Genomic DNA, 26,766 nt, shown 5'->3' on the forward strand with positions numbered 1-26,766 from the left:
CATACCAATGACTTTGGTCACTTTGGACCAAGTCACTTTGGACTTTGGTCACTTTGGTATGTCTTTTATGAACACACTTTTCTGTCAGATTAGCCTAATATGCTCCTTGAACCTGCTGGTTACAGTTCTCGGTCTTAAATATTCACGTTATCATCAGTCAACCTGTGTATCGTTTAACTTAACAGAGCCTTAATAAGCAGCGCAGGATACTTTTATCAGCCAGTGTAAACAGCATTTTCTCAACAGCTAAGATCATAATCAAAAACCCTTCTGATTGGCTGCAAGCAAAGTCACTTGAAAAATTATTATGCCCCATTAATCTACAAAGCAATGAAAACATCAGTGCACAAAGCTAAAATCATTGAAATCATCTTTTTTTTTTTTTTAACTTAATGTAATTATTTTACTTGATGCCTTTTTTTTTTCATTTTTTTTTTTTTAACTCTGGCTTATTGAAAGTTGTAAAAAGACAGTAAAGCACTGCTTCATGTGACTCATTGTTATGACAGGATCGGAGGTGTGAATCACTCAATACAACCAAGCCACTTTGTGGTGAAAGTTAAATTCTTAATTTGCGGCCCAATTCTGGCAGTGTTCTTAAGCAACTTCATGGTTGGCGTTATATTACCTGCACCTTTAATGGAAATAACCCCTGTGCAGATGCCTCGGGGTTATACATTAGCTGGCAAGTTCACAGGCTGCTGCGAGTGCACATGAAAAAGAGAACTAGCCCGTGGTTGGGATACCTGACACCTGAAAACAAAACCTGCTCCATTGTCATGGATGTGATTGTCTTCACAAGGCTTTCTTCTCTCTGCCCCCGGCACATATGGGACTTCTATCAGTTTGTCTGGTGTTTGGATTTTCTTTCTTTCCGATTAGGCAGACTAGAGGTTGTTAATAGGTTTACTTATAGGCCTACATTCTTTGCCGGAAGAAAGTGTTGTGGGTTGATACGGTGTGGATAAGATTTGAGATAAAGCAGATTTAGAAGCTGAGAGGGTGAACAGCCAGATTATGTCTGTGAATATGTGTCTGCGAGTGACTGAACTAATCTGTCTCCCCAGAGGAATACCACTCTGGTTTGGTGTTGCTGCTGGACCCTTGAGCCTCAGAGAGGGTTAATTTGTGGTTTTGAGGCCAATTTACACTCCCACTGGGACCCCTGTCTGAATGCGTCACTCCAAGGATGAATAAATCCAGTTTTAGCTTTAGCTTCCGCAACATGCAGCTTTGTGTGATCGTCATTTTTCAAGTAATTATTGCACCGTTTGATGGAAATGGTCGATCGCTTTTCAGTCTACACTTTAAAAACGTTTGAGTTTGATTATTTTGCTTGTCAAACTTGACCAACTAAAAGTTAGCCGAGTTTCCTCCAGGCACGTGTTTGACATGGGAAGAGATCTTTGGAATTGGTTTATTTTTCATTCTGGCCTAATGGTCTCAATTGGGCAATTCCTCCACTTATGTTAACCAAATAAAGAAACAGTTTTGAGTTTCCCCTCCCATAACAGTGTGGTGAGAGTGTGTAGATTGAGACGGGGACAGAAATTGGCTCCATACGTAACACAGCTCCCTACATCTGTGTCCTCAAAGAGTCTGAGGTCTGACTTTGTAGACTGCAAACTATCCTGTAAATGTGTACACAGACTAATTTGAAGTTTTGTTGTTGTTGGATCCGTGCATATGTTTGTGTGTGTGTGCTGGGGACTGCTCGCTTTGACGTGGGAGGCAAACTCAATTTGATGGTGAACACGTGAATGAGATTAGATGTGTTTTGTTGTCGATAGTGTCTGTCTGTGTGTGCGCGTGTGCGTGTGCGTGTGTGTGTGTGTGTGTGCGTGCGTACAGGAGAGTAGGTGTTATTTAGGACAGCAGACTTAAATTTAGTTTGTGTGTAAGCAGTAAAGATTACAATTGGCTGTTTGTTGCCTTGTATTTGGATCACAGATGGAATTTAGGAGTAAATGTTGAGCAAAGATTATTTCAGGTGTGTGTGACTGTCAGGGAGGAATTAGTTAAATCATCAGGTTCAAAACACTTTAAAAAAAACAACAACATCTTTGTGTTTTTACCTTCGTCACACACATACTGTGATTCATTTATGCTGTGGGTACAAAGGAGGAGAGGATTAGCTCGCGGTTATTTGTTAGCTAAGGAGTTAAGAGGAAATTAGAAAGGGGGAGTTGGGAGGGGCTGTGAACAAATCAGGGCGTCACACTTTACCCTCCACTTTAAAGGTGGCACATGGCGAGGCTATTGAGGGTAGGAAATTAGACTTTTACAAGAGTTGACTGCTGTCTAAGTGTGTGTGTGTGTGTGTGTGTGTGTGTGTGTGTGTGTGTGCGCGCCTGCCTGCCTGTTGCGCTAAATACTGAGAGGTACTGTGATTCATTAGGAAGACACTGTTACAAGACATGTTCCCAAACACACAGATGCAAAACATGTTGAAGATGTACAGTTTTATTACTCATGTCTGGCAGTGGGAAACACATATTATTAGATCTTGCTCACACTGGTTGACATGGTGATTTGTGTGTTCCTCTCCTTTTCTTCGCAGACACACATGTTTTGATCTTTCTGTCATGATGACACTTCCTCACAGTTTTTGCCCAAACCTGCAAGATAGTGTTTACACAAGTATGGATTTGAGAAGTTCACAATCCAGCTGCATAGACTAAACATTTCTTACACCGTTTGTGTGTGTGTGTGTGCGTGCGTGCGTGCGTGCGTGCGTGCGTGCGTGCGTGCGTGCGTGTGTGTGTGCGTGCGTGTGTGTGCGTGCGTGTGTGCGTGTGTGTGTGTGTGTGTGTGTGTGGTGTTTGCGCCACCTCACCGCCGCAGTCAGGTCTCCCCCTGTGCTGAGAATTACAGCTTTGATGGCAGAAAAAAAATGTGCTCTGGAGGCACTCTAAGGCAACGTCCGGACGGACATGACCTCTTTTTTATCGAAACCCTGATCTTAAATTAAACTATTAATACAGATTTTTGCTTGAGATGTTCATGAAGCTGGCCATGAGATCAAGAGTGAGAAAGAAAAGGGCAAAAACAAGATGGGAATGAAAGAAAGGAAAAGAAAGAAAAACAATTTGGAAATTTTTCCATTCAGTCTTTTTCCATTCGCCCTCTCTCGTTATCCCCCCCTCTTGCCTCACTGCTTGTGCCTGACTTCAGGTCCAAGGAATCTGATGTAACTGTGATGGAGCTATTAAGGAGGTGCTTTTTTAGCCTTTTGCACGTATGCTCACTTTGTGGGAGTTTTACTATACGGTTTATTTGAACCTTCTATCCGCAGCGATTGATGTTGACTGAATTAAGAATGTACTTTGAGAAAATAGAGTTTGTTTGTCAGCATGTCTTGTGAGTTTCTCTCCTCCTTGCTGTCTACTTTTCATAATGTAAGATTTTGAACTTTTTATGCTGCGTAAGACCTCCTGCATGTGTGTCAGCACTGCTGTCTCTCCCTGCTGCCGTCTGCAGTATTTGGACAGCTGTGGCTGGCTGTGTGTATTACAGAGGTTGTGACCCTGACATCTTGTTTAATACCTGGCCCTCTCGGCCTAATTGATGGCCAGAGCAAACACTGTGGTCTGGGATGGCTAGCAGCGCGCAAGCATGTGCGAGTGTGTGTGTCTGGCTGTGAATAAATATCCCAGGCTCTTACTTATTTAAAATTGCCCTTGTGACTATCTGTTTATAATCTGTGTGTGAAAAGACTTGTATTATACAGTATGTAGTATGTACTGTAATATCGATGTCACAGTGGTGTAGTTTGTTTTGTGCTGTGAAATTCAGTTTTCTTGTTTGTCACACTAACAACGTGTACCCTTTGACCCAGCCCTGCATATATGCTCTACTCTCTGTCCACGCTGCTTAACAGTGTCTCAAGTTTGACCTTGTTTGTTTGTGACTTTCCTCCAGGTTATTCCCTGTGTCTGGGTAAATCCTATTTCTTCCGGTTCAACCATCCTGAAGAGGCCAGCAGAATGAAGAGCATGCTTCCGCAGAAGAGCCCTGTGTCGGCTTTAGCCTACAACACAGGTACCCACATGAGGAGGGGTGGTGGTGGAGGAGGAAACACATTCTCTGACCCTGAACTGTACTTGATCCTTGTTCTTTTTTTTCCCTTGGTCCTCCTCTGTGCCTTTATTTATTTTGCCACTATTTACTTGTTCACCATTTCAATGTTCATGCTTGCTTGGATTCTTTCACTTCTTTTCAAACTTCAGGTTCTTCTCCTTTTGTAACATCTGTCACCACAAATAATTTTTTTCCAATCATTTGACTGTGATGTCAGGGTTGGGTGATGGATAGACGCCATTTAAGCAACTGTTGGACGTGCGTGTATTATATCCCGTTCAGACCACGACGCTGGTTAAACCAGAGTTAGTTGACCCTTCTTTCCATCAGGAATGGAAATAAATCCAGATACCAACATTAAATGTCATGTCTAACTGGAAAAAAAGAGAAGGAGAGACAAATAGAAAATGTTCACAAGTGACTGATCAGGAAAGAAGGATATGCATATGAAACATATTAAACATTGAAACTCATGAAAATGGGGGCTGGTATCTCTTTCAGTTCTCTCATATGTCTTTCCTAAACTCCCAACCTGTCACACATATGCTAAAACTCAACATTGAAAGTATATTGGAATGTTTTTGTCATCTGGTACTCCTTCATTGCCATGGTGATACAGCTGGACTTTGCTGCCTCCTTAGTGATTGATCGGGCTGTGAGCAAGGTGTGTGTGTGTGTGTGTGTGTGTGTGTGTGTGTGTGTGTGTGTGTGTGTGTGTGTGTGTGTGTGTGTGTGTGTGTGTGTGTGTGTGTGTGCTATATTCAGAGGAATTCTTGCTCTTTAAATCCCCAAGACACAAGGAATGTACTCCTCTCTCCCTCAGCTTCTTCGATGTTATCATATATCTCCCTCACACAAGCACACACCTAGGAAAATTACAGTTATTACAAGCAGCCATACTCTTTATCGTTAGCCTCCAAATTGCCAAGACTCACATTCTGACACCTGAAGGGAAGACTCCCACACGAAGCAAGTAGCTGGCCACAGAAAAGAATAATACCAATATGAGAGAGCTGATGCACACCAGGCCTCCAGTATAAATCTGCCCATGTATGGACACAAACACCCTGTGTGTGTGTGTGTGTGTGTGTGTGTGTGTGTGTGTGTGTGTGTGTGTGTGTGTGTGTGTGTGTGTACATGTCTTCTTATTGTGAGGTGGGCCATGTTTGGTTTAAAAACATTTTTAAGAGGACAAACACACGATGTGAGGTCGTTCCGGCTGGTCCTCACAAATTTAAAGGGTAACGTCAGAGTTAAGACGTTGTTTTACGTTAAGGTTACAATTAGGTTTTGGTTGGAGTTAGTGTAATGCTAGAGAATGCAGTATGTCAATGAGTGTCCTCAAAAAAATAGAAATACTAATGTGTGTGTGTGTGTGTGTGCGCATGCGTGTGTGTGTGTGTGTGTGTGTGTGTGTGTGTTAGTACACGCCTCTCTAGATCTTATGATGTCTTTCATTTTCTGCCCCATTTCTCCCCACCATGTAAGGTTTGGCATTTTCTCACACAGGCTTACATTCAGCTGTGACGGGAACTTCTAGTTTCTCTTACAAACCTCCTCAGCTAAGCTGAAGTGGTTGAATATTCACACTTGCTGTGCTTAAATCTGTAAACACATCTCCACACCTCTCGGCATTTGTACACGTGGATCGTACACATTTCTATTATTCTTCAGCGGAGCCACAGTTGTCAGCTGTAGGAAAGCTTTTGTGTGTGTGTGTGTGTGTGTGTGTGTGTGTGTGTGTGTGTGTGTGTGTGTGTGTGTGTGTGTGGCGGTTAAACACTGGGTGGTCAAAGCTTGAACATTGTAATAGTTCCTTTTCCACATAAAGCCGCAGATGAATTTCAAAAGTTGGCAGGTTTCTCACATGTTGCTTTACCCTAAGTATTTTCAACTGTGTGTCTAATGATGGGATATTTACTGCAAACTTCTGCATGGAAAATAGAACTAGAGCCATCAATCAAATGCACCTCTGCTGATCTTAGCAATATTTCATAAAGTAAATAATAGTATTCGGTAGAGATTTCTAAATTAAACTAACAAGGAAGGAAGTAAAAACAGACTCAGTTGAGGTTTGGAAAAAGACCCTCTCACTGCTGAAACAGCTTTAAATAAAAGGCTCTACGAAGGGCGGGGGGCCTCTGGAGGGTATTTCTGAATATTTTGTGGTCTTTTTCATTTATCAAAATCCTATACTGAGGAACTGAACTCAAGTTAAACTGTTTGTCTTGGATCTAATGGAGGGTTTTGTATGAGTGTGTATTTGCTTGCCGTGTGTGTGTGTGTGTGTGTGTGTGTGTCTGTTGTCTTCTGGGAGATTCACTGCCAGTTGTGGATTGTTTGGGTTGAAGTTCTTCTGCCAAAAGCACCATTTATGAACAGCGGCAGCTTCAGGTACACGTACAACCTCCTCTCTCTCTCTTCTTTCTCTTTTTACGACCTTTTTTTTTTCTCCCCATTTTTGATTTTTTTTTCTTTCTCAGTTTTCCACAAACTATCTGCCCTGTGGTTTCTCATATTTATCTGCACTTTCGTTTCCCTCCCCCAGACTACCTGAAGTTCAGCAGTGACTATAGCCATGCAGTTGTGGGGGGCACCAGCAGTGCTCGGGGGATGCGATCAGCGTCTGAGCTTCGGGACTTGATGGACACTCTGCAACGCAAGAAAATTGCCCTGGAGAACAGCCTGAGAGCCAACGGGAATGCTAACCCCTCCTACTTCAGCGTGACACAGGTCAGCCATCATTTAGCTCCACTACAGGATTTATTATCTTTTTACAGCACACTCTAACAGGGCCTGGGAAGTCTGTGTGGTTAGCCTGGTTTTCTGCCTTGGGCTAAACAGGGCTATGTTGTTGTTTTTTTTTACATTTGTTGGCTAATGGGGATTTACCCATCATCCTGGACTACTACAGTGTTTAACTGGCAACATAAGATTTACTTATTAACATACCATTAGTCTTCTAAAGCCTCACCATTATCTTGCAGGTACTTGTGCCTGTTCATTTCTTTTTGTCAGATTGAAGCAATTTCTGTTTAATGTGTTATTACAGTGACACAGAACTTTTCAGTATTTACAACCAATTGTTAAAAAATGTTTTCTCATTTCTTTCTCTCAGTCACCCCCCACCACGCCTGTCTCAAGTCCTGTCACATCTTCATCAGCCTATCAGGAACAGGCTCGACGTTTTTATGGCTCAGACCGTCCACCTATGTCTTTAAAATCGCCTCCCCCTCTTTCCCCTGGACGACGGTCCGACCCTTCCTCTTCTCTCTCCTCCCGGACTTCTGTTGGCATCAGTGAGAGTCGACGGATGCACAACGCAGGCTCCTCTTCTTCGCTGTCCATGTGGAACGGTGGAGGCTCTTCCACTTCTGTTGCTGATAGCTTCCTCCTCTCTCTTCCTCCTTCCTCCTCCGCATCCCGCACGCCATCAGCAGGGGGGGCAGTCAGCATGCCCTCCAGCCCCCGTCTAGGCCGCCGTACCTACGGGAACCAGGAACCTTCATCCAGCAGTCGAACCAGGAAATACTCAGCAGGCTCACTGAGTGGGATGATGGGAGGAGGGCACAGCCGCTCGCTGCCACGCCTCTGCCCCTCGCAATCTCCCCGTGACAGCAACAACGGAGTGCTGACCTTGTCGACACTTCCTCCGCGACGGTCTGATAACGCTGGGGGTTACAAATTTAGCAAAGACCATTATAACAACAGCCAGAATGCCAGCCCAGACCTCAACCGCAACTCTAGTAACTCCAGCCAGCAAGCCTTAAACAGGAACCAAATAAAGACTGCAACTCAAGGTGAAGGTGTTGTGTCCATCTCCCTCTACTCCGCTAAGACCTCACCCTCCACCACCCACTCCATGTCTTCCACAACCGCCCCACCAGATGTGACAATCCCATCCAGGGCAGGGGGCTCCTCTTCCCCTCGTGTCGCCAAAAAACTCAGCCTGACCTCCACCAGCTCACTGGTTTCTGTCAGCTCCACCAGTCCTAGCTCTCCAGAACCAGAACGACTGGCCAGCCATGGAGTCTCCTGTGGAATGGAGGCATTTCTGGGGGAGAGGGAGAGACGAGGGGTAGGCCTGGAGCTCACTGGTGCCCCGGGGCTGGGAGAGAGGAGAACTTCATTTGGGAAGGCAGGGCTGGAACCTGGAATTGGTCTGGGGGAGAGGAGGCAGTCATTTGGAAAGGCAGGGGTAACCCCACCAGGGGGTTTCAGGGAAAGAAGGGGGAGTATTAGCTCACTGAGTGGGAAGGAAGAATTGACAGACTACCACCATCGCCAAAAAGAGGAGAGACTCCGTGAGCAGGAGGTGGAGAGACTGGTGAGTTTCAATGTGTTTGAACGTTTAGGTTCCTGTATTTAAATGGTAATATTTAATTCATCACTATCTCCTCCAGCATTTACCCATTGCTGTATTTGTTCATATCAAGTGACACTACACAGATGTAAACTGAACAATTAATGTGTAAATCAGCGAAGCTTACAGATGGATAAATTAACGGTTAACAGGTGAGCAGTGTGTTTCTCCAAAGTTAACAAAAAAGAAAGAAAAATAATGGGTTATTATTTGCACCAGAAGATAGTGATATTATTTTGCACATTCAAACAAACACAAGAAATAGAGTGAGCGTAGGAATGCTTCCCTTTAGAGTAACCTACTTATTGGCCTCTCAAACATACTCTCCCAGGGAGCTTAACACACACACACACACACACACACACACACACACCGAGTGAGTTTCACCATTCGACAGATGCTTATGGCAGTCGGCCCGTACTAACAGGACTATTCTTAACCCTGTGCTTGAGTTTTGTGTGTGTTTATGCGGGGTGTATGTTTATGTCAGTCATCTGGAGGTCCGCCCAGTGTGGTTTGTTCTGCTGAGGAGCCACAGAACACATCAGTCACATGTGGGTTAGAGAAACCAAGAAGATTACAGAGTTCTAGTGTAGCAGGTGGATAAACTCACAGATGCTCAACATATAATGATAACTGAACATAATCCCACTCTCCCCCTCTCTTTAGAGGTCTCTCTCACTGTGAGAAATATTCTCCTGAATACAGTACAGACACAACTCTGTCTCACATGCCTGACAGTGGCTTTTAGCCAGCCTCTACATATTTTCAGTGGAGCTATGAGCAAGATAGACCCGCCTCCAGTGTTCTGGTTAGAGAGCCAGTTTGCCCATTGCACAATATTAAGATGTAACATTTAATCAAATATATATTATATATTGTGTTTGATGTGGTTTGATTTACAACATCTTTTTACTTTGTGCCCTGTAACAGACCATGAAATGATCCATTCAAATTGGCTTGATCTAACAGTGATTGGAGTTTCTATATTTATCAAAGTAGTTAATATATTTTGAATAATATATAGTTAATTGATGATCAGATATGGGCTGGGCATTGCCTGCACACCAATTATAGCTTTTCAGTTTAATGCTCAAGCTTTGGAAAGCATTGCTCATTCCCAAGCTATCACTAGAGGGCTATGTCTGCCCTCTAGTGATAGCTTGGGAAACTGCATTATTTATGAGCCGCAATGTTATTTGGTTGTGTGCGTTATCAGCAATAACGCACACACACGCACACGCACACACACCCACAAACAATACACACAGAATTACCAATTGTGACATTTAGATTGTATAGTACATAAGCATTTGGTGAGATGTGCTTAAATTCTGATTATTATTATTGTCCAGCAATCCATATGTACAATTATTTTGGAATTTACAGAATTAAAAAGAGAGCAGACCTATAATATACACTAAAAAATAACCATGAGAAATAAAGGAAGACAGTCAGAGAAAGAGAGGTAGAGCAGAAGCTAGGAAAGTAATAATATTATGAAAGACTTGATATTCTTTATTTCACCTCATAGCATGATATAGAGAGACAATACATTTATTCCAGTGCTTTTTTTTGTCCACAGCGTGTCAGGCCAAAGCATCAGTTTTGTCTCTTTTTATTTCTTCACTCTTCCTTTTTTCCTGTCTTTGGTTTCATCTCTTTACTCCACACTGTCCTCGTTCATTCAGTTTCTCTGTCTCCGTCTCTTCCTGATTGACAGCTGATTGCTGAAGGGGCTCCACAGAGGCTTGTGTCCATTAGAATAGAACAAGGTGACAAACTGACACTGGCTTGTTTTGTATCAGCTCCTGGTTCATATTATAAATGGGGGGGTGTTTGTTTATTTTTGTGCATTCACACAGCGTTATCCCATTTGATTTAAATGCTTTTTTATATTTTCTTTCTAAAAATAATTGCTTCAATAATAAGCACGGTATGTGTCGTGTTTCATGATTCCCTCAATAGGATGTCTCTCTTCAGCCTTTCTAAACGGGCAGATGACTATCTCAAGATTGTCGTAGTCCAAACTTCACCTGGTTCAGATTCCTTCCTACAGCACAATTCCCTGGAAAGTGTCTTGTTTCCTCAGTGGCAGTCCACACAGATGCATTCCTGGAGTCGTGGCTTGTTCTCATGCACACTTCCGATCATGGTTGACAGCTGTCCACTTTCTCATTAGCTCTCTCTCTCTCTCTCTCTCTCTCTCTCTCTCTCTCTCTCTCTCACACACACACACACACACATATACACACGCATATATACACACACGTCTGTCTCTTGTTGCTTTTTTCCCTCTCTCTGAAGCTAATATTACTTACACAGGCTTTCTGTGTGGCTCATATACATCCCTCTCCAGAGAAGTTACTGCTGGACCTATGAAGGGGGCATTTTGACTCTCTGCAGCCTCCGTAGTTCTCTACATATAGCTGTTCGGGCAGGCTGGACTGTGGAAAGCGAAACTCTTGCTGCAGGGATTTTCATTTTTAATTTATGCTAATGATATACTAGAGTATGTAAATCACCTACAAGAAAGGTTGATACTGAGTGCTAAGTAAATACCGCTGTGTTTTGGACTAAACAGGGACATTTTACGTAAAGGGACTGACTTCTCCGATGCTTCCACAGGTAATCTGAGCCTTGGAAACTGGATTTTATGATAATACTCTCGCTGAGCTGTTGTGACTGTTTGGTTTTGATTGTTAACATCTGACTCTTGTAACTTAAAATTATTTAAGGTCTTAAATTTAAGGGTTGAACCGTATTTTTGTAGCTCTATGTGCATTGTGGCTGTGCAAGAGGCAGTGGACTGACTGTGACTGGTTGTAGCTGTACCTTTTAAAGAACCTGCGTAGCAACATCAGAACATTAATAAGATAATAATAAAGCTGATGTGACACCGCTGTATGTGCACGTACACTAACGCCTACTCACGTGTTGTCATTTCAGGAGCGACAGCGGCTGGAGACCATCTTGTCTCTGTGTTCTGAGCTGGGCCGGGCTGAAAGGGATGGAAGTGGCGCGGCGACGAGTCCCACCTCCGCTGTTGCAGACCTTCAGAAGATCAACCAGGAGCTCGAGAAGCTCCAACTGAATGATGACGATGACGACACGCCGTCTGTGTTTTCGGACTCTTCGGTTCTCAATGGAATGGTGGGGAACGGGCACACGACCTCCCCTGGATCAGAGAACGGCTACTATGATGATGATCTACAGGTACGACGGCGGCGCAGCAGTGGTCACAGAGACAACAGGGCAGAATCACCTGCTGTCAGTCCGAGGAGCTTCGGCCCATCACCTTCTCCACGCGCACAGAGGACAAATGAGGTATAAAACACAGGATCATTATTTGGTTCCTTTTTAGAAAGTGCATCTCTACTTTGTGCAACTACAGACATGGTCTACATGTACACACGGCGTATTGATATCACATCTTTATATTGCTATGAAGCATCAGGAACTTCATTCAGCCACAGATTTGTTATTTTCAGGATCACAGAAATGTATAAAAATGTGCTAGCATACAGAGCCCTGTTTATTCAAGTATTAATTAACCCTTCTACATCAGCGTCATGCAACCCATTGAAAGAGTGGAGTCACTGTAGAGACTGACTACAAAAGATTGCTCTTTAACATCTGTTTCTTTTGAGTAGTTAAAATGACAGATGTCTGTTCGGCTCCTGCATGAAAGGGGTACAAGACCGCCAAGTATTAATATGGGAAGTGTTTATGCTCTCCATTATATTCTGGAAAACATGAGAGTGACGAGGATCAATCCATTTAATACTTGGAAAGTATTGACATAAACATCCTGCACATACACAGATGGAAGATATTTACAGTCCATTTATTAGATTAGAGCAGGCTAAGTGTCACCATTCACAACTGGCAGCTGGTGTTTGTGTGTGTGTGTGCGTCTGTGTATGTGTGTGCTTGTGTCCGCCTACATGTCTTTGTAGAGCAGAAGAGTCCCATTGCCCAGAGGAAGTACCGCTTCATCACAACAAAACTTGAAACTAAAAAATTGTTTTCCGCACTCCACAGGCAAATATTAATTAGCTGTTATACAAGATTTAAAAATGTTCTGTAAATATTCACAAGTAATAACGACAGTGACATAACAATCGTGTTGGTGCACCCATTCCAGTTCATTTTGCCACATTATTGAATTTGTGATGTCACTTATTGTAGCTAATTACCATGAAACCCAGAATTGGATCATGCAAAGCTGTCGCTGCAACTGCATCTTAACAGAGGTTTAAAAAAAAAAAAAAAAAATGACAATATTGATGATGTTGTTAGCAGACTCCAGATGACTCGGCTCGCCGTCGTGCACAGGACATGATGCGTTCAGAGGAAGAAGTGAGGCATGTGGAAGAGGAGAGGATCCAGGTGCTGAACAACATGGAGGAGCTGGAGCAAAAGATCAAAGAGCTGGACAACCAAGTGGACGAATCTGCCCGAGAGGTAGATGATGGATTCCCCTCTTAACAGTTCGCTGAGATTAATGTCGAGCCTGGAAGTCTTTGTTAAACAATAAAGATATTTTCTAAGTTTAATTAAAGTGAGAATATACCAGATGATTGAAAGGAGTTCTGTTCTGAATCAGTACTAAAGATTTGCGTGTTTCTTATAGGTGGAGGTTGAGCGAGCTCTGGTGGAAGCTGAGCAGGAGTCGGAGGTAGCTGCTCTCCAGCAGGAAAAAGATGCTTTGGAAGCGCTTCACAACAAGATGGCTGACCTAGAGACCAAGTCGCAGCAGGAAAAAGACAAGGTATTTCATTGGCTACGCTTAACTGTGATACAGTGAAAGTGAAGAGAATACTTTTCAAAAATGTATAATGGCTGACAAGAGGACAAGACCCAGTTGGGATAAAAGATGGGAGCACACTTTGGATATGTCACACCGATAGTGTTCCATCCCTGAGATGCTGGTAAGTGATATTGGTCGTCATGTAAAAGGAAGAAACATACTGGAACTGTCTTATAGGTGTTGTAAAATCAAACATGAACACTTGACATGGATTTTTACCAGCGACATGCATTTTCTTTTCCGAGGTGTATGTATGCATATGGTGTTGAAAACACATAGGCAACTCAGGGCCTCATATATTTAGGGGTCATGTGACTAACTGGTAGGTGTTAATCCTTCTCACGCTGTCTCTGGTCCAAATATATATCTGCTAATACTGCCCAGGGTGCAGCGGTCACCAAGGGATCCTATCTTACACACACTACTCCAAGGCAGCTGTGGGTGTTTGCAAGCAAGTTTGTGTGTGTTTATTTTCTGCGTTTAATACCACAATTTGGTATCATTGACAGGGCGGGAAGTGTAAGTGGATAAACGGATGGAATTTGTTGTGTATGTTCATTTTGATACTCGGGACGTTCTCCTCTGTTGGGCTGAGTCCTGGCATTACTCTGAACTGTCCACGTGCCCGCAGCTGGTAGGTAGTGGAGATGATACTGACGGAGAGAAAGACGAGAACCATCAGACAGACTAGTGTTGACCTCGGCGCTCAAAACTGCAGTTGAGGAGTAAATGAAAAAGGAGTTGAGTGCTTGAACAGATTTTGGGTGCTTGTGTATGTTGTGTTATCTACATAAAGGACCATTCATGTGATAGTTTAACCTTCTGCTGATCATTCATTGTATCCCCGCGCTCCCTTCTCACCTGTTCCTTCAATCATTTCCATTCAAACAAACTGTAAAAAAAAAGGCGAGAGACGCAAGTACTGACACCATTTCAATCACCTCCATGCCATCATTTCTACTCCAGTTATAATCAGTCCTCCATTGCTCTTTTAGATTTTTTTTCACTACAGCTTTCCCGTCCTCCCCTTCCTCTAGACTAGCATTACTGACCTGGTCGCCGTAGTAACTAACTGTGGTTCCCCAGTCCCCACTAACTCAACCATCCTCTCTCTGTCCTGTGTGCGTGCGTGCTTGTCTTTGTATTTATATGTACACATAAACAAATGTGTACGTATACGTCTGCGTGTGTGTGTATATATGTGTGTGTGTGTGTGTGTGTGTGTGTGTGTGTATATGTGTATATGTGTGTGTGTGTGTGTGTGTGTGTGTGTGTGTGTGTGTGTTTGTGCCAGGCGTGTGAGTTGCTGCAGGCAGAAAGGGGCAGAGTAGAGAGGTTGGCTCAGATTGTGTGTGAGCAGCGCTCCCAGCTGGACAGCTGCCCTGAAGCCACCAAGGAGCCCCTGCAGGAGCAGCTAGCCAGGGTCAGTACACACACACACCCTCATACTGCAGACACACACACTCACAGGAAAAGATATACGCAAGTGTGCGAGTCTACGGACACAACAGACCCACAACAGCTGTGCCAACGTCCATCGATAGAAGAAAAACCAGATAACGTGACATACTGTATGTGGACTGGTGTCCGTATGATGGACTCCTGTAGACTTATATGATGAACTTGCAGGTGAATATGAACACATTTCCTGAGCTGACATTCTCCCCACTGCTCCACGGCTACCTTCAATCTTTACCTGGTTAATGCTCTCTCTTCTTGCTGTCTAACTCTTTAGGTTTCTATGGTTACACATCTCTTTGTTCCATCAGAAGGGTTGAGCCTTTATGGGAGGATCAAATGTCTTTAGGGTTGGGCTTAAAGACCCGTTTGCTTCTTATAGAATTACACTTGGGCATAGTGTCGAAGGATTCAAGTTTTGTGTTTGACACACCACAATATGTTATTTAAAAAGACTTCTTAAAGAGACAGCACTTCTGAATTGATGCTCACGGTATGTAACGTGTTGCATGTTTACCCAAACATTGGTGGTTTTGTTGGTGTCTGCATGACTGCTCGGTGTTCATGACACATTTGAGATCTCTTTGTCTGGTTTGCTTGTCTGTGTCCATCTGTTGTGGGATGAGAAACATTTGTTGATACACACTTGCTCACAGTTTTTCTTTTATTTATTTTTTTATATCTCAGAGTTTTCCAATACATATAAATGATGCCAATACATACATCTATCACCCTATTGCTTTTTTTTTTTTATTACTAAAACCTATGAGTTGGATAAATGAATGCTTGCATGAAAACGTTGTTTTCTCTCATATGCGTACTATAAAAGCATGTGTGGTTACGTTTGTCCTGCACAAAGCGCATCCCTTCGTCTTGCCCATTTTTACCTCTGCATTGTTTTTCCACTGTGTGCATCAGGACTGTGAGGTGCTTGAGACAGAGACGAAGCGTTTTGAGGACCTGGAGTTTCAGCAGCTAGAGAGAGAGAGTCGGCAGGACGAGGAGAAGGAGACCAATACGCAACAGCTTCTCCGGGAGATCGCCGACTACCAGCGCAGCACGGTCACTCGCAAGGTAGCGCCTCTATTTTTGTGTGATTTTTCTGAGTCAAATCTGTGCAAAACCATTTTGTTATTTTTTTTTTATCTCGAATTAAGAATGACCTAAAATTCATAAAAAAAATAATCATGATATTTTTAGCTGGACCACAACACTTCTTAGCCCTGTAAACGAACTAAATGAGTGAGCAAGGTTTTACCACGGGTCAGCCGAAAGACTCGACTGTGTACATTTCAAATGAACTCATCTCATCATCTTAACCTGTAAGTGTGATTAGGGTCGCAGTGACAATACAGAAAGCAGAGAAGCCCGCACATCTCTGTTCCCTGAAACTCCCACCAGCTCAGTCTGTGGGTTCCCAAGCTGCTCTGTGATTTTATTCTTTCGGTCATCACCCCGAGTTCATGACCATGGGTGAGGTTTGGGATGATCGGTAAATAGACAGCTTTGGCATGTGGCTCAGCTACCTATTCACCTCTACAGTCCAGTACAGCAACCACATTACTGCTGCTGTTTCTTAATGAAATAAAAATCCCTTTTTTCAAGTGAGAAGTCCTCTTACACAATACAGCCATATACTAGGTTTTGACCTCGTCTTGTCACATGCAGCATTTTGACATTTTCTATGAGACACTTGTCTCACAGTTAAACAAACGCTCTTTGATCTTCTAACCAGTTGATTCTCTGAATTGATTTGTTTCGTAGGATTAGCAGCAGTGTCTGAGTCATTCTTTATAAGTGAGCTAAAAGCACATAATGAGCTTGTTTACTCTTCCCTCAGGAGCGACTGCTAACTCTGAAGAAGCAGGCAGCACAGATTACTCAGCAGGCTCAGCGAGAGAAGGAGAGCTTCTTGAAGGAGAGGACCAACCTCGAATCAATGCTGCAAAGAGTATGAGGATATCCATGTTTGCATGTGTATTCATGTCACCTCTGTGTATGAATGACAAAAAAGAAAATAAACAAGAGTTCAATTTCACATTTTTCCCGGTCTGTCAGGAGAAAGAAAGCCTTGTTTCCCTGGAAAGAAAATATGCTGACCTCACTGGTGGCCGGAGCTTCACTCTACGGGAGGTAGGTTTGACTGGCAGCTGACAGACAAGAAACTGAGAGCAATTCTCCTCTTTGAACTCCTCGAGACCCCCGCAGTGGGCAGGACCCTCATCATGTTAATCAATGGGATTTCCTTCTGTGCTTGCTAGGATACAGCCTGTTTGGCTGATGTCTGTCAATCCTTCCTTTCTTCTATTTTCCTCAAGAACGCTGAGGTACTTTTGCCTTGTTGTACTAATACATCCCCCTTTTGTTTTCCTCTCGCTCCAAATAGACTATTGAAATCCATCTCATCCTTCCGTCTTGCACTTCACTCCTCCTTGTCTTCTGCTTGCCCCTTTTGGATTCTTGTTGTAACTGCCAGTCCCTGTAACGCAGGAAGAGAGGGAGCTACAGGAATCTGAGTCAAGACTTAATTCATCAATTGTATCCACAACTTTCACTCACATACTGAATATTAATACTGACCTTGTAAGAGTGTCTACTGTCTTGTGTATGTTAACAGCATAGTGTGCAAGTAACGTGTTTTCTAACATTGCCACCAAATTCTGCATCGTTCTAACTAATTCTCAAGTTTGACGTAACATCTTAATTTGGCTGACTCACCTCATGCTTTGCCTCACCTCTTCTCTCTCCCCCATTTCTCCACACGATACCTTCCAGGGCTATGTCACAGTCAGAGAAATCAATGAGATTTACTCACAGCTTGGGCAGGACCCTAAACCTGCCCCTGCTCCCACTCTGGCCAAAGCCTCTCCCGAGTCCGAAGTAAACCTTTCCCCTGACGACGACTACCCCAAACCAACGGAGGATGAGGTGTGTGTAGTGCTGACAAGGGTTTTCTCGCGTAGTTTATTGCACACAGGCAGATGGTGCAAAGTGTGTGGTTGTACGAGTGCCGTTGTTTTCCTTCCCAACTTGCCTCCGTCTTTGTCTTCTGACGATGTTCCTTTCCTTTTTTTCAAAGCTCTGTCATTCTTCCTCACCTGCCGACTGTCACTCTTCTTCCTCCTCTTCTTCCTCCTACCATCTTAATCCCCGCCCCATTCCCAAAACACCCTCTGTGCATTGGCCAGAGAACATGGTGACATATCGAGACCCCTCCCCTCTCCCTGACTCTCCCCCACCTCCCCTGCCTGTCAAAAAGCATCATCAATGGCACAGGCAGGTAATGTGTGTGTGTCTGTGTGTCTGTGTGTCTGTGTATGCATACCAGCAATGGTGTGTTTGTTGTTGTATGACGAGCACATTATTTAGGAACCAGATTCGCATCTGGCAGTATTGCTTTGATTGATATTGACTTTAATAAATGGTTGGTGACTGTTCAGGTAAACAGTAATTATGGTGCACAATTTAAAATGTTGATCAGCCATGACAAGAAACTAGCATTTATGATTAATCAATATGAAAAGGCAAATCAGTAAATATGTCATAAAGCATTGCAGCATGTATTGTTGCCACTGTGCCTTTTTAATACAACCACTAGATGGCACTGAAGTATGACACTTCAAATAACTTCAACTCATTACCCGTCAATGCTGTGTGACCTAAAATGAAATAGATCATTTAAATTTTCAATCGAGATTAAATCAAATGATGAATAATCGCTAACAGTGTACATCTCTTCCCTCTGTGTGTGCTTGATTAGCATTTCCGTTTGCTGGAGGAGAGGAAGCGGTCTGAGAAAGAAGGTGGGACACATCTAAGTGACACATTACCCAGGAAGAAAACTACACCCCACATGAACCCCCAGTTCACCTGCGCAACACTCGGACGCACCTTCAATACCAAGGTACATACATAGATGGTCATGTATGCATAGTAACACAAATCTCTACCAATCGTATGATTTCATACTTTTTTGGTTCATAGCTCATTTTCTCAACTCTTGACATTCAGTTGTAATATATATTTTACTTAATATATTATGTAATGGAAAAAAATCTGCCTCTTCTTCATCCGTCACAGTGTCATCAGCCTCTGGCACAGAGTACAAGTTGTGGCAGTATTCTTCCAAGAATTCTCTCCTTATCCAACAAGGAAACTGAATCTCGCGGTCTGCATAAAGGTACACACACACACACACACACACACACACACACACACACACACACACACACACACAGCCATAAACAAACTGAGTCAGAAACACATAAACCGATAAAGAGAGTGCATGTGGGAACATAAGTACAAGAGAATACATGTAACTTGTCTTAAATTATTTTATTTTTTTTTTCTCTCGTGTCACACAAACACGCTCACTTTTTGAAAATACACTTTATATGGAGACAATGTCTAGTGTTAGAGATTTTGTTTGTGGGTGTGCACTTCATTTTGACAAGTTTCTAAATTGTTTATCTGTTAGTGGAGATAGTGGAGGAGGGCTCAGCTGCTCCATCAGCTGGTGCAGAGTATTGTGTATGCCTATGATTATTCAGTTTCTTTATGCCCAGTCACAATCAATTCATTTAAAAAAAAAAAAAAAGACACTTAGAAGTAGTGTATATATCTTGTATCTCCACCGTCTACTTCCTTGTCAACTAGTCATTTCCTGTCATTTAGAAAATCTTCTGTTCAGTCGCCACGGAGTCGAATCTTTTTTACTCTCTCTTTGGATGTGCACTGAAATGACTCCGATTCAGCTGCTGAAAGACAAAGGGTCACCTCAAGGACACGGTCTTATTTCCATAGCAGGTTTCATGTTTAGGTCTTTTGAAGTAAATGTAATTTGCACATATTCACCACAAGCATGAACCAGTTGTGAACTTTCACAGATCCTTTTCACTGCCCCTTTATTAGACAGATATTCAAATAACAAAATGGTATTTTTTTAAGTATTTTGTTCCGCGTGATCTAATAATACTGCTGTTTTTATTTTCCGGTGTATCTGGTCCCTCAGTCCCTTCGGTCCCTTGATCTGGCTCATCATATGGGTGGGTCTGCTACATGGGGCAGATGGTATCAGTTTTTTTTGTGTGTGTGTTTCTTCCTGTACTCAGAGGCCGAGTCTTCAAAGTATCAACACTGTAGTTTTGTCATCATTCCTCTGTTGACTTCTGAGAATATCCCATTGTCTCTCCAGACATCTTTGGACTGCTTCAACTACTTTCAGGACTTTTATTTTACTACACTTACCTGTTTTGCGCACTTCTTTTTTTTTTTTTTTTTTTTTTTTTTTTTTTTTTTTGTCTCTTGTTTGTTTGTTACATGTTTGGGAACAATTTCTCCTCAAGTAATTTTACCATTAAGGTGTTGATATATTTTTCCTGGGACGTGTAAGAGCGCGTGTCACAGTGGCGGGGCATTGTGATCCAAAGTTGAAGCCATCCGGGCAGTCTGTCCCAGAAGAAGTGACACAGACGGGTACAGCACACGGGTGCATGCATGCATAAGTAGAGAAGTTACATTAGTCACTACTAAACCTTCTTCTTCTTCTTCTTCTTTTCTCTCACCGTGTGTTTGTGTCCAGGTCAGCCAAGCTCCCGAGCAGCTTCCCAGACCAACGTCTACCTCGATGCCTTTGGGTACCGTGACAACCAGGCCTTTGACACAATGAGTGTGGACAGTAGTGACTCCATTGAAACCAGCATTTCCGCCTGTTCACCTGACAATGTGTCCAGGTAAGTGCCGCCGGCATGTGTTGGGTTTTGTGTGCACCTTAGAGGTAAAAGCAACAAAAAACGAAGCCTGTCATTGGCGTGTGTTTCTATGTCACGCATGTGCAAACTCGTTACTGTCGCTACCCCTTAACGATAATTTAAAAAGAGGTTAGGGAGGAAACGGACAAAGAAAGAGTAGCAGAAAGGTTGAAAAAGTTGAAAGAATAAAAACTCCCAAAAAAATAAACATGTCCCTTCGTGTTCATAATATGAAACATTTTGTGGGACGGAACAGAGAAAGAGTGGAAAGTGAGTTAATGTAAAAAGTGTGTGCAGCGGTTTGCCGCCTTTCATGGTCCTTCGTCGGAGAATAGGATGTGTAGAACTGTGCGCGAGTTAAGAGGCACCTCTTGATTAGCGTTGTAGGAATCAGGTTACAGAAAACATGAAGAGGTGTGTGTGCGTCTGTGTGTGCGCTGCCAGTCAACCCCCTCAAGGTTCAGATGAACTGAGTGAACCAACATGAGCGTGGAGGTACATTTGGGGGTTCAGCCCCCCGTCTGGACTGAAACCATGTGTGCTTGCTTTCCTTCTCTCCTTTTTATACAGTGGTTGCATCTCTGGTTCGTCTCCCCTCCTCTTGTTTCTCTGAATGGTATGGTCTCCTTGCAGCCGATTTGAAACCATTTGCAGATTGACCTTTCTGCATTGTAAGTTTTCCTGGAACAGGCTGCTCATGTGATCCTCAGTGCGGCTGCAGCTGGATTGGGTTGTTCCAACTTGGATTAAAATGGAAGACATGTTGCAGAATGTGGATCCAAAAAATAGTTTTACGATAGAGCTGGATTTTATTTGTCATCTTGCCAGTGATGTGCCCCGTTTTTGGAGGTGCACAGTTTGTGCTGGAGCGAGATAAATAAAGTTCTTCTCAAGTAATCCAGACACTTGGAGAAATAAATCTGAACTGGGCCAGTTTACGATGATTATGAGTGCAGTTCCCTCGCATCGATTAAGGTAAGAAAATGGCTAGCGGAAGGGAGGACGTGGGGAAACACTGAGTGTTATAGTGAGGTTGGAAGGAGGATGGATTCATGTTTATCTTTGTAATGTCAGGTGAACAATCGTTAGTTGCAAATACAAGTACTTGATTAGCACATAATGCAGCCAATGGTACTGATTTGATCAAGTCATATTTAAATTGGATGTTATGTTGATTTTCATCTCCTAATAAGTATTTTCATTTGTACAATGAATGATAATAAACACAGTGAAACATTTCAAAATCAACAGATTAACAATTCCCATTTCAAATTTGCTTGTATGGTTTGCTGGTTTCCAGCCGTGGTATTGAGTGAGAGCTGCAGGGTGGATTTGACGCCAAACTGGAAACTGATGAAATGGAAAGAGAGCGGGGGAAAAACAAAAGCATTTTACTTTCTCCGCTTGCTATTGTTTCTCCTTCATCTTGTCGTACACCCCCCGCCCCCGCCCCACTTCCCTCCCGTCTCGCTTCCTGATTTGTTTATACTTGAGTCTAATGCGTACCATTCATCTTAACAATGTTATGACATCATCACATATGAACACTGGGTATCAATTTCCTTCTGGCACCAGAAAAAAGAGAGAGTTTTAAGTGTGTGTGTGTGTGTGTGTGTGTGTGTGTGTGTGTGTATTACTTATGTTATGGGGGACATAAATCTGTTCAGACAGTCTTATTGTGGAGACTCGCCTCTCTTTTCGAGGAGCTAAAAAAAAAAGTCCCCGCATCATAAATGCTTAAATTTCAGGGTTCAGACTTGGTTCAAGGTTAGGATCAGGGTTTGGAAAGAAGTGGATATGTTCAGGGTTACAATATAAAACGAGTTTAAATCAATGCAATGTCCTCTGGAGTAATGGAAACATGCCTGTGTGTGTTTGCACATCAGAAGGAGAGAAACCAGAACTGAAATGACAGAGAGAGATAAATGCTGTTTAATGTGCCAAACTCTCACAGACACATTTACACACAAATCCCTTCAGTCAAGAATGCATGTCATGTTAGACCATCTGCACCCGAAGCAGGACGAGTCCTGAAAGACCTACAGAGACAGACAGAGAATGGACATGGACCAATCCTTAGATTGCTCTGACTTCCTGGCTTCCTTTACTAATGGACTTCCTCTTTGATTCAACGCACGCACGCACACACACACACACACACACACACACACACACACACACACACACACACACACACACACACACACACACACACACACACACACACACACACACACACACACACACACACACTCGTGCATGAACCGTGAATAAACAGGAGTATTCTCAGGAGATTGTGGAACACTAAACAGAATTCCTCTGTAAGTATGTATGCGTTTATGTGTGATCCTGAAAGTGCGTCTTAGTGAATTTATTTCGTGCTCAGCAACGTGAGATTTGATTTGGTGTTTTGCTTCCCCATGATTGTGTGTGTGTCGTGCTTTGACGGTGTGTTGTGTTGTGTGTTTTATTGTGTGCTGCAGTGCGAGTACGTCCAATGTGGCCAAGCTGGAGGAGATGGAGCGCCTGCTGAGAGAGGCGCAGGCCGAGAAGAACCACCTCCTGGAGCACAAGGTCATTCTGAGAAACGTGTATAATAACATGGATTTGAATCCTTTTCGGTCTCACTGTTTTACAGTAGAGAGACAAATATCTGTATCAGTATGTATGTACTCAGTTTCTATTTCTCACAAAGTAATGTCCCTTTATTTGCCTTTGTGTTCTTAAGTTTGGGAATTGATCACAAAGATACGACTTGAACTTCAGGAATCTGCACACTGCTTTAGATCTACAGAATGTGAGAGGTTTTTTTTGTGCGTTATAATACTTTGTGACAACTTCAAATGTTCTTCAGGAGCGAGAAATGGAAATGCGAAAGCAGGCCTTCGACGAGGAGAGGAGAAGAAGGGAGGACCTGGAGAAAAGGTTACAGGAAGAGACGAGCAGACGCCAGAAACTCATCGACCGCGAGGTGAAGCTGAGAGAAAAACAGCGGGCGCAGGTGAGGAAGAAAAAAACAAGTTGAAAGACCAGCGGCAGCGCCTCTTGATACGTGATCCCTGTTTGGCACAGCGTGTGTTTTAATCACCTGTAAACTCCCATCTTTGATGTCGAAGTGAAAGAATAAAGCTTTCTCTCACCAGCAAGAGAGTTAAGATGATCATTTTGAACTTTTCACTTCTTCTTTGACAGCGTGTTCTCTTTTTTTTTTTTTTTGTTTCTGTTACTTTTCCCGCATGTTTCTCTCTTTCTGTGGTTTCAATCACATCCCTGCCGACAGGTCTCATTATAAGCTTCATCTGTCATCGGCAGTTCTTTTCCCTGATCCGTCAACTGCTGGCAGCAGAAAGAAAGACATCATTCTCTTTTAGTCTTTCCTAACACATGATATGCATCTGCGGGATTTAAACGAATTATATGAACGAAAATGAAATTACGGAGACATGATTGTCATTACTTTAACCGATTCCTCGTCCTTTTCAAATCGGCTTTTCCCTCCAGTCCCGACCCCTCACTCGCTACCTGCCGGTGAGGAAGGACGATTTCGACCTGCGGGGTCACATTGAGTCCGCGGGCCACAGCACAGACACGTGCTTCCACTTGTCCATCTCTGAAAAGACCTGCCGGGGCTACCTGGTCAAGATGGGAGGCAAGATCAAAACCTGGAAGAAGCGCTGGTTCGTCTTCGACCGCAACCGACGCACGCTCTCCTACTACTCCGGTAGGACACACACACACACACACACACACACACACACACACACACACACACACACACACACACACACACACACACCTGCAGCAACACCAAGACACAAGTCCACTGATGAAAATACACAAGACAACAGAGACTGCTGGATGTGCGCAGACCGTCATGCACTGTCACATTTTCTGCAGACAAGCACGAAGCCAAGCTGAAGGGAGTCATCTACTTCCAAGCTATTGAAGAAGTTTATTACGATCACTTGAAGAACGCGCACAAGGTGAGCCCTCGTGGACGTCCGCCACACACGGGTGAAGCGTGCAAATGAACTTCTGCCTCGGACAGTACGAGTCGTAAATCCCCCCACTTTTATATCCTCACTCATAAATTCCTCTCCCTCTTTTCTTTCCTCTTTCCTCCATCGCCTTCCCCCTTCCCTTCCGATTCTTTTTCCGTCTCTCCTTTAGAGCCCGAACCCGTCGCTGACCTTCAGTGTGAAGACCCACGACCGGGTCTACTACATGGTAGCTCCGTCTCCAGAGGCCATGAGGATCTGGATGGATGTGATCGTCACAGGTGCGGAGGGCTACACCCAGTTCATGGTGTAGTGAAGGGGTTGTGGTGGCAGCGTACGTCCAACATGTTATGGATCTTTGTGGCTTTAAAGACAAAAAAAATTGTATTTTCTTTTTTTTTCCCCTCTGACTTTTTAAATGTCTGAATGGACGTTATTGTCATCTAATCCGAAGAAATAACTGTTTCTGTTGTGTTGAGACGGCAGTCTTGAATTACTCAAGACCGTTTTGTAACACTTTATTCACAACATTTCTAACACGACAGGGTTTACAATCCTGTGTGGAGCATTCATGTGAAGTTGTGGGCTGTGACACAGGAGCATCATTTTTACATTTGTATGCATTCTAGTTCAATCAAAGAGAATAAATCAAGTTCAGGAGATCTGAAATGTACTCTGGTGCAGCACTCTGCCTTGAAGTGAAGTATCCCATCGAGGTTTTTGCGAAACAATAAAGGACAATAAAGTTAGAAAACTGTTTGCTCAACTTTTCTATTAGCTTCGTATAACTCATTTTCTTTAGAAACTATGACTCAGCTGCTCTCTTTTTTTCCGTTCTTTTTCTTTTTAAATCGGTGTTTAATTAACCTGTTGGAGCTCTATAGTGTGTCCTAGTATGTCCAACACCTTCTACCACGTCTAAACAATCTGAACATGGATCATGGAAGAGCTCAAATTTCCAGAGGGTTTAATAAGTTTTAGACAATTTCAAGAGTGTTTTAATCATTTTTAAAACAAGATCCCGTGTACAGAATTAATAATGCATAACAATTCAGTAAAGGTCGTTTAGCAAATATATATTTAGTTTTTTTAATTTTTTTGTATCATTACTGTGGCATTCTCAGGTCTTAACTGTGTGCATGGATGTGCATGCATAAATCATACAATCATGTGTATATCCATACATGTGATTAATAAGAAAAGCGCCTGTTTTTGTGTTTACTCTATGCACGCCCGTATTTGCTGTGTGTCACTCCAGGGTGCTATTTTTACATGGTGATGACACCGATATTCCAAATGACAGCCTCACATTAAACATTTCAACTAAAGCATAAATATACGCTCAGCATGGTCGAGCGTATTGTTAGTTCTTCAGTGATTTTCAAATGGATCTACGATAGTATCACCGCAGACTTTCACACAAAGCTTAGACGACTTAAAATGTAGCGTCAGGTGGCTTATTCTGAATACAGAAGCTACATGAGCACGAGGAAGAATGGCTTTATATAAGGCACAAAGTTGTGATATTTGTACATTTTGTTTCTAAGCTGTAGTGAGTTTTAAAGTAGTTATGACAGATATGATCCTTTATCAACTCAAGACTCCTATTTTGTGCCTTTTTTATTTTTAATATCATATTTTACGTGACAGTATTTTTGACATGCATAATATCTATATTTTTGAGAGCTACATGCATCTATTTACAAAATGTCTGTGGTTTGGTGAGAAAACACGAGTGTGGAAATGAGGTCCGGGGTTTTTTTTTGTGAAGAAGCAGACAGAAATATGGTACATGCATTCACTAGTCATAAAAAGTGAATCATTATTATGCTGCTTTAGTCCACTAGCTTTCATCACTTTGCATTTATTACCACTAACGTAATGTTTTGATTGAAATGACTCTTCCGTGTTGATCAGTAAAGTTGCTTTTGTATCGTGTTTCATACTTCACACTACATCTGAACATTTCAGTCCACTGACAAGTGCATTTATTATCTTCCCTCTTTTTTTTTTTTCTTTTTTTTTTATTGTTTTGTTGACCAAAGTATAAGTTTATATGATTTGATGTATATGTAATATCTCTGCTTTGACTTCTCTTCAAGTACAATAAGATCAGAAGTATTTTACCAACTAAAGGAGCTGTCACATTGGAAGCCTCCATGAGTTTATTTCATCCTATAGGTTTTTTTGTTTTATAATGATGTTTTAATGTTGATCCTACTGTATTTATGCCATTATCAATACATGCATCTTAATTTTGTATTTCCGTATGAATAATAAAAAATATATATATTTTACCTTTTA

At 42.6% G+C, this 26,766-nt stretch overlaps 1 protein-coding gene across 2 annotated transcripts in view; it reads left to right on the top strand.

Moving 5' to 3' along the window:
• phldb2b (pleckstrin homology-like domain, family B, member 2b) overlaps positions 1 to 26,766 on the top strand; it is a 40,761-nt gene extending 13,995 nt beyond the window's left edge. Inside the window, exons 6-24 of one of the 2 annotated variants that reach the window (XM_069151507.1) lie at positions 3,922 to 4,041; positions 6,629 to 6,813; positions 7,199 to 8,407; positions 11,393 to 11,770; positions 12,749 to 12,910; positions 13,080 to 13,217; positions 14,551 to 14,679; positions 15,633 to 15,788; positions 16,555 to 16,665; positions 16,773 to 16,847; positions 17,490 to 17,642; positions 18,475 to 18,618; positions 18,795 to 18,894; positions 20,296 to 20,446; positions 22,948 to 23,038; positions 23,319 to 23,465; positions 23,966 to 24,185; positions 24,362 to 24,447; positions 24,635 to 26,766. In XM_069151507.1, coding sequence (XP_069007608.1) covers positions 3,922 to 4,041; positions 6,629 to 6,813; positions 7,199 to 8,407; positions 11,393 to 11,770; positions 12,749 to 12,910; positions 13,080 to 13,217; positions 14,551 to 14,679; positions 15,633 to 15,788; positions 16,555 to 16,665; positions 16,773 to 16,847; positions 17,490 to 17,642; positions 18,475 to 18,618; positions 18,795 to 18,894; positions 20,296 to 20,446; positions 22,948 to 23,038; positions 23,319 to 23,465; positions 23,966 to 24,185; positions 24,362 to 24,447; positions 24,635 to 24,775 — 3,896 coding nt within the window. In that variant the 3' untranslated portion in view covers positions 24,776 to 26,766. The other variant, XM_069151508.1, reaches the window with a different exon arrangement.

Source organism: Embiotoca jacksoni, unplaced genomic scaffold, assembly GCF_022577435.1.
Source record: "Embiotoca jacksoni isolate LCO1_2020_lvr unplaced genomic scaffold, fEmbJac1.0.p SCAF_17, whole genome shotgun sequence".
Classification (NCBI taxonomy): Eukaryota; Metazoa; Chordata; class Actinopteri; family Embiotocidae; genus Embiotoca; species Embiotoca jacksoni.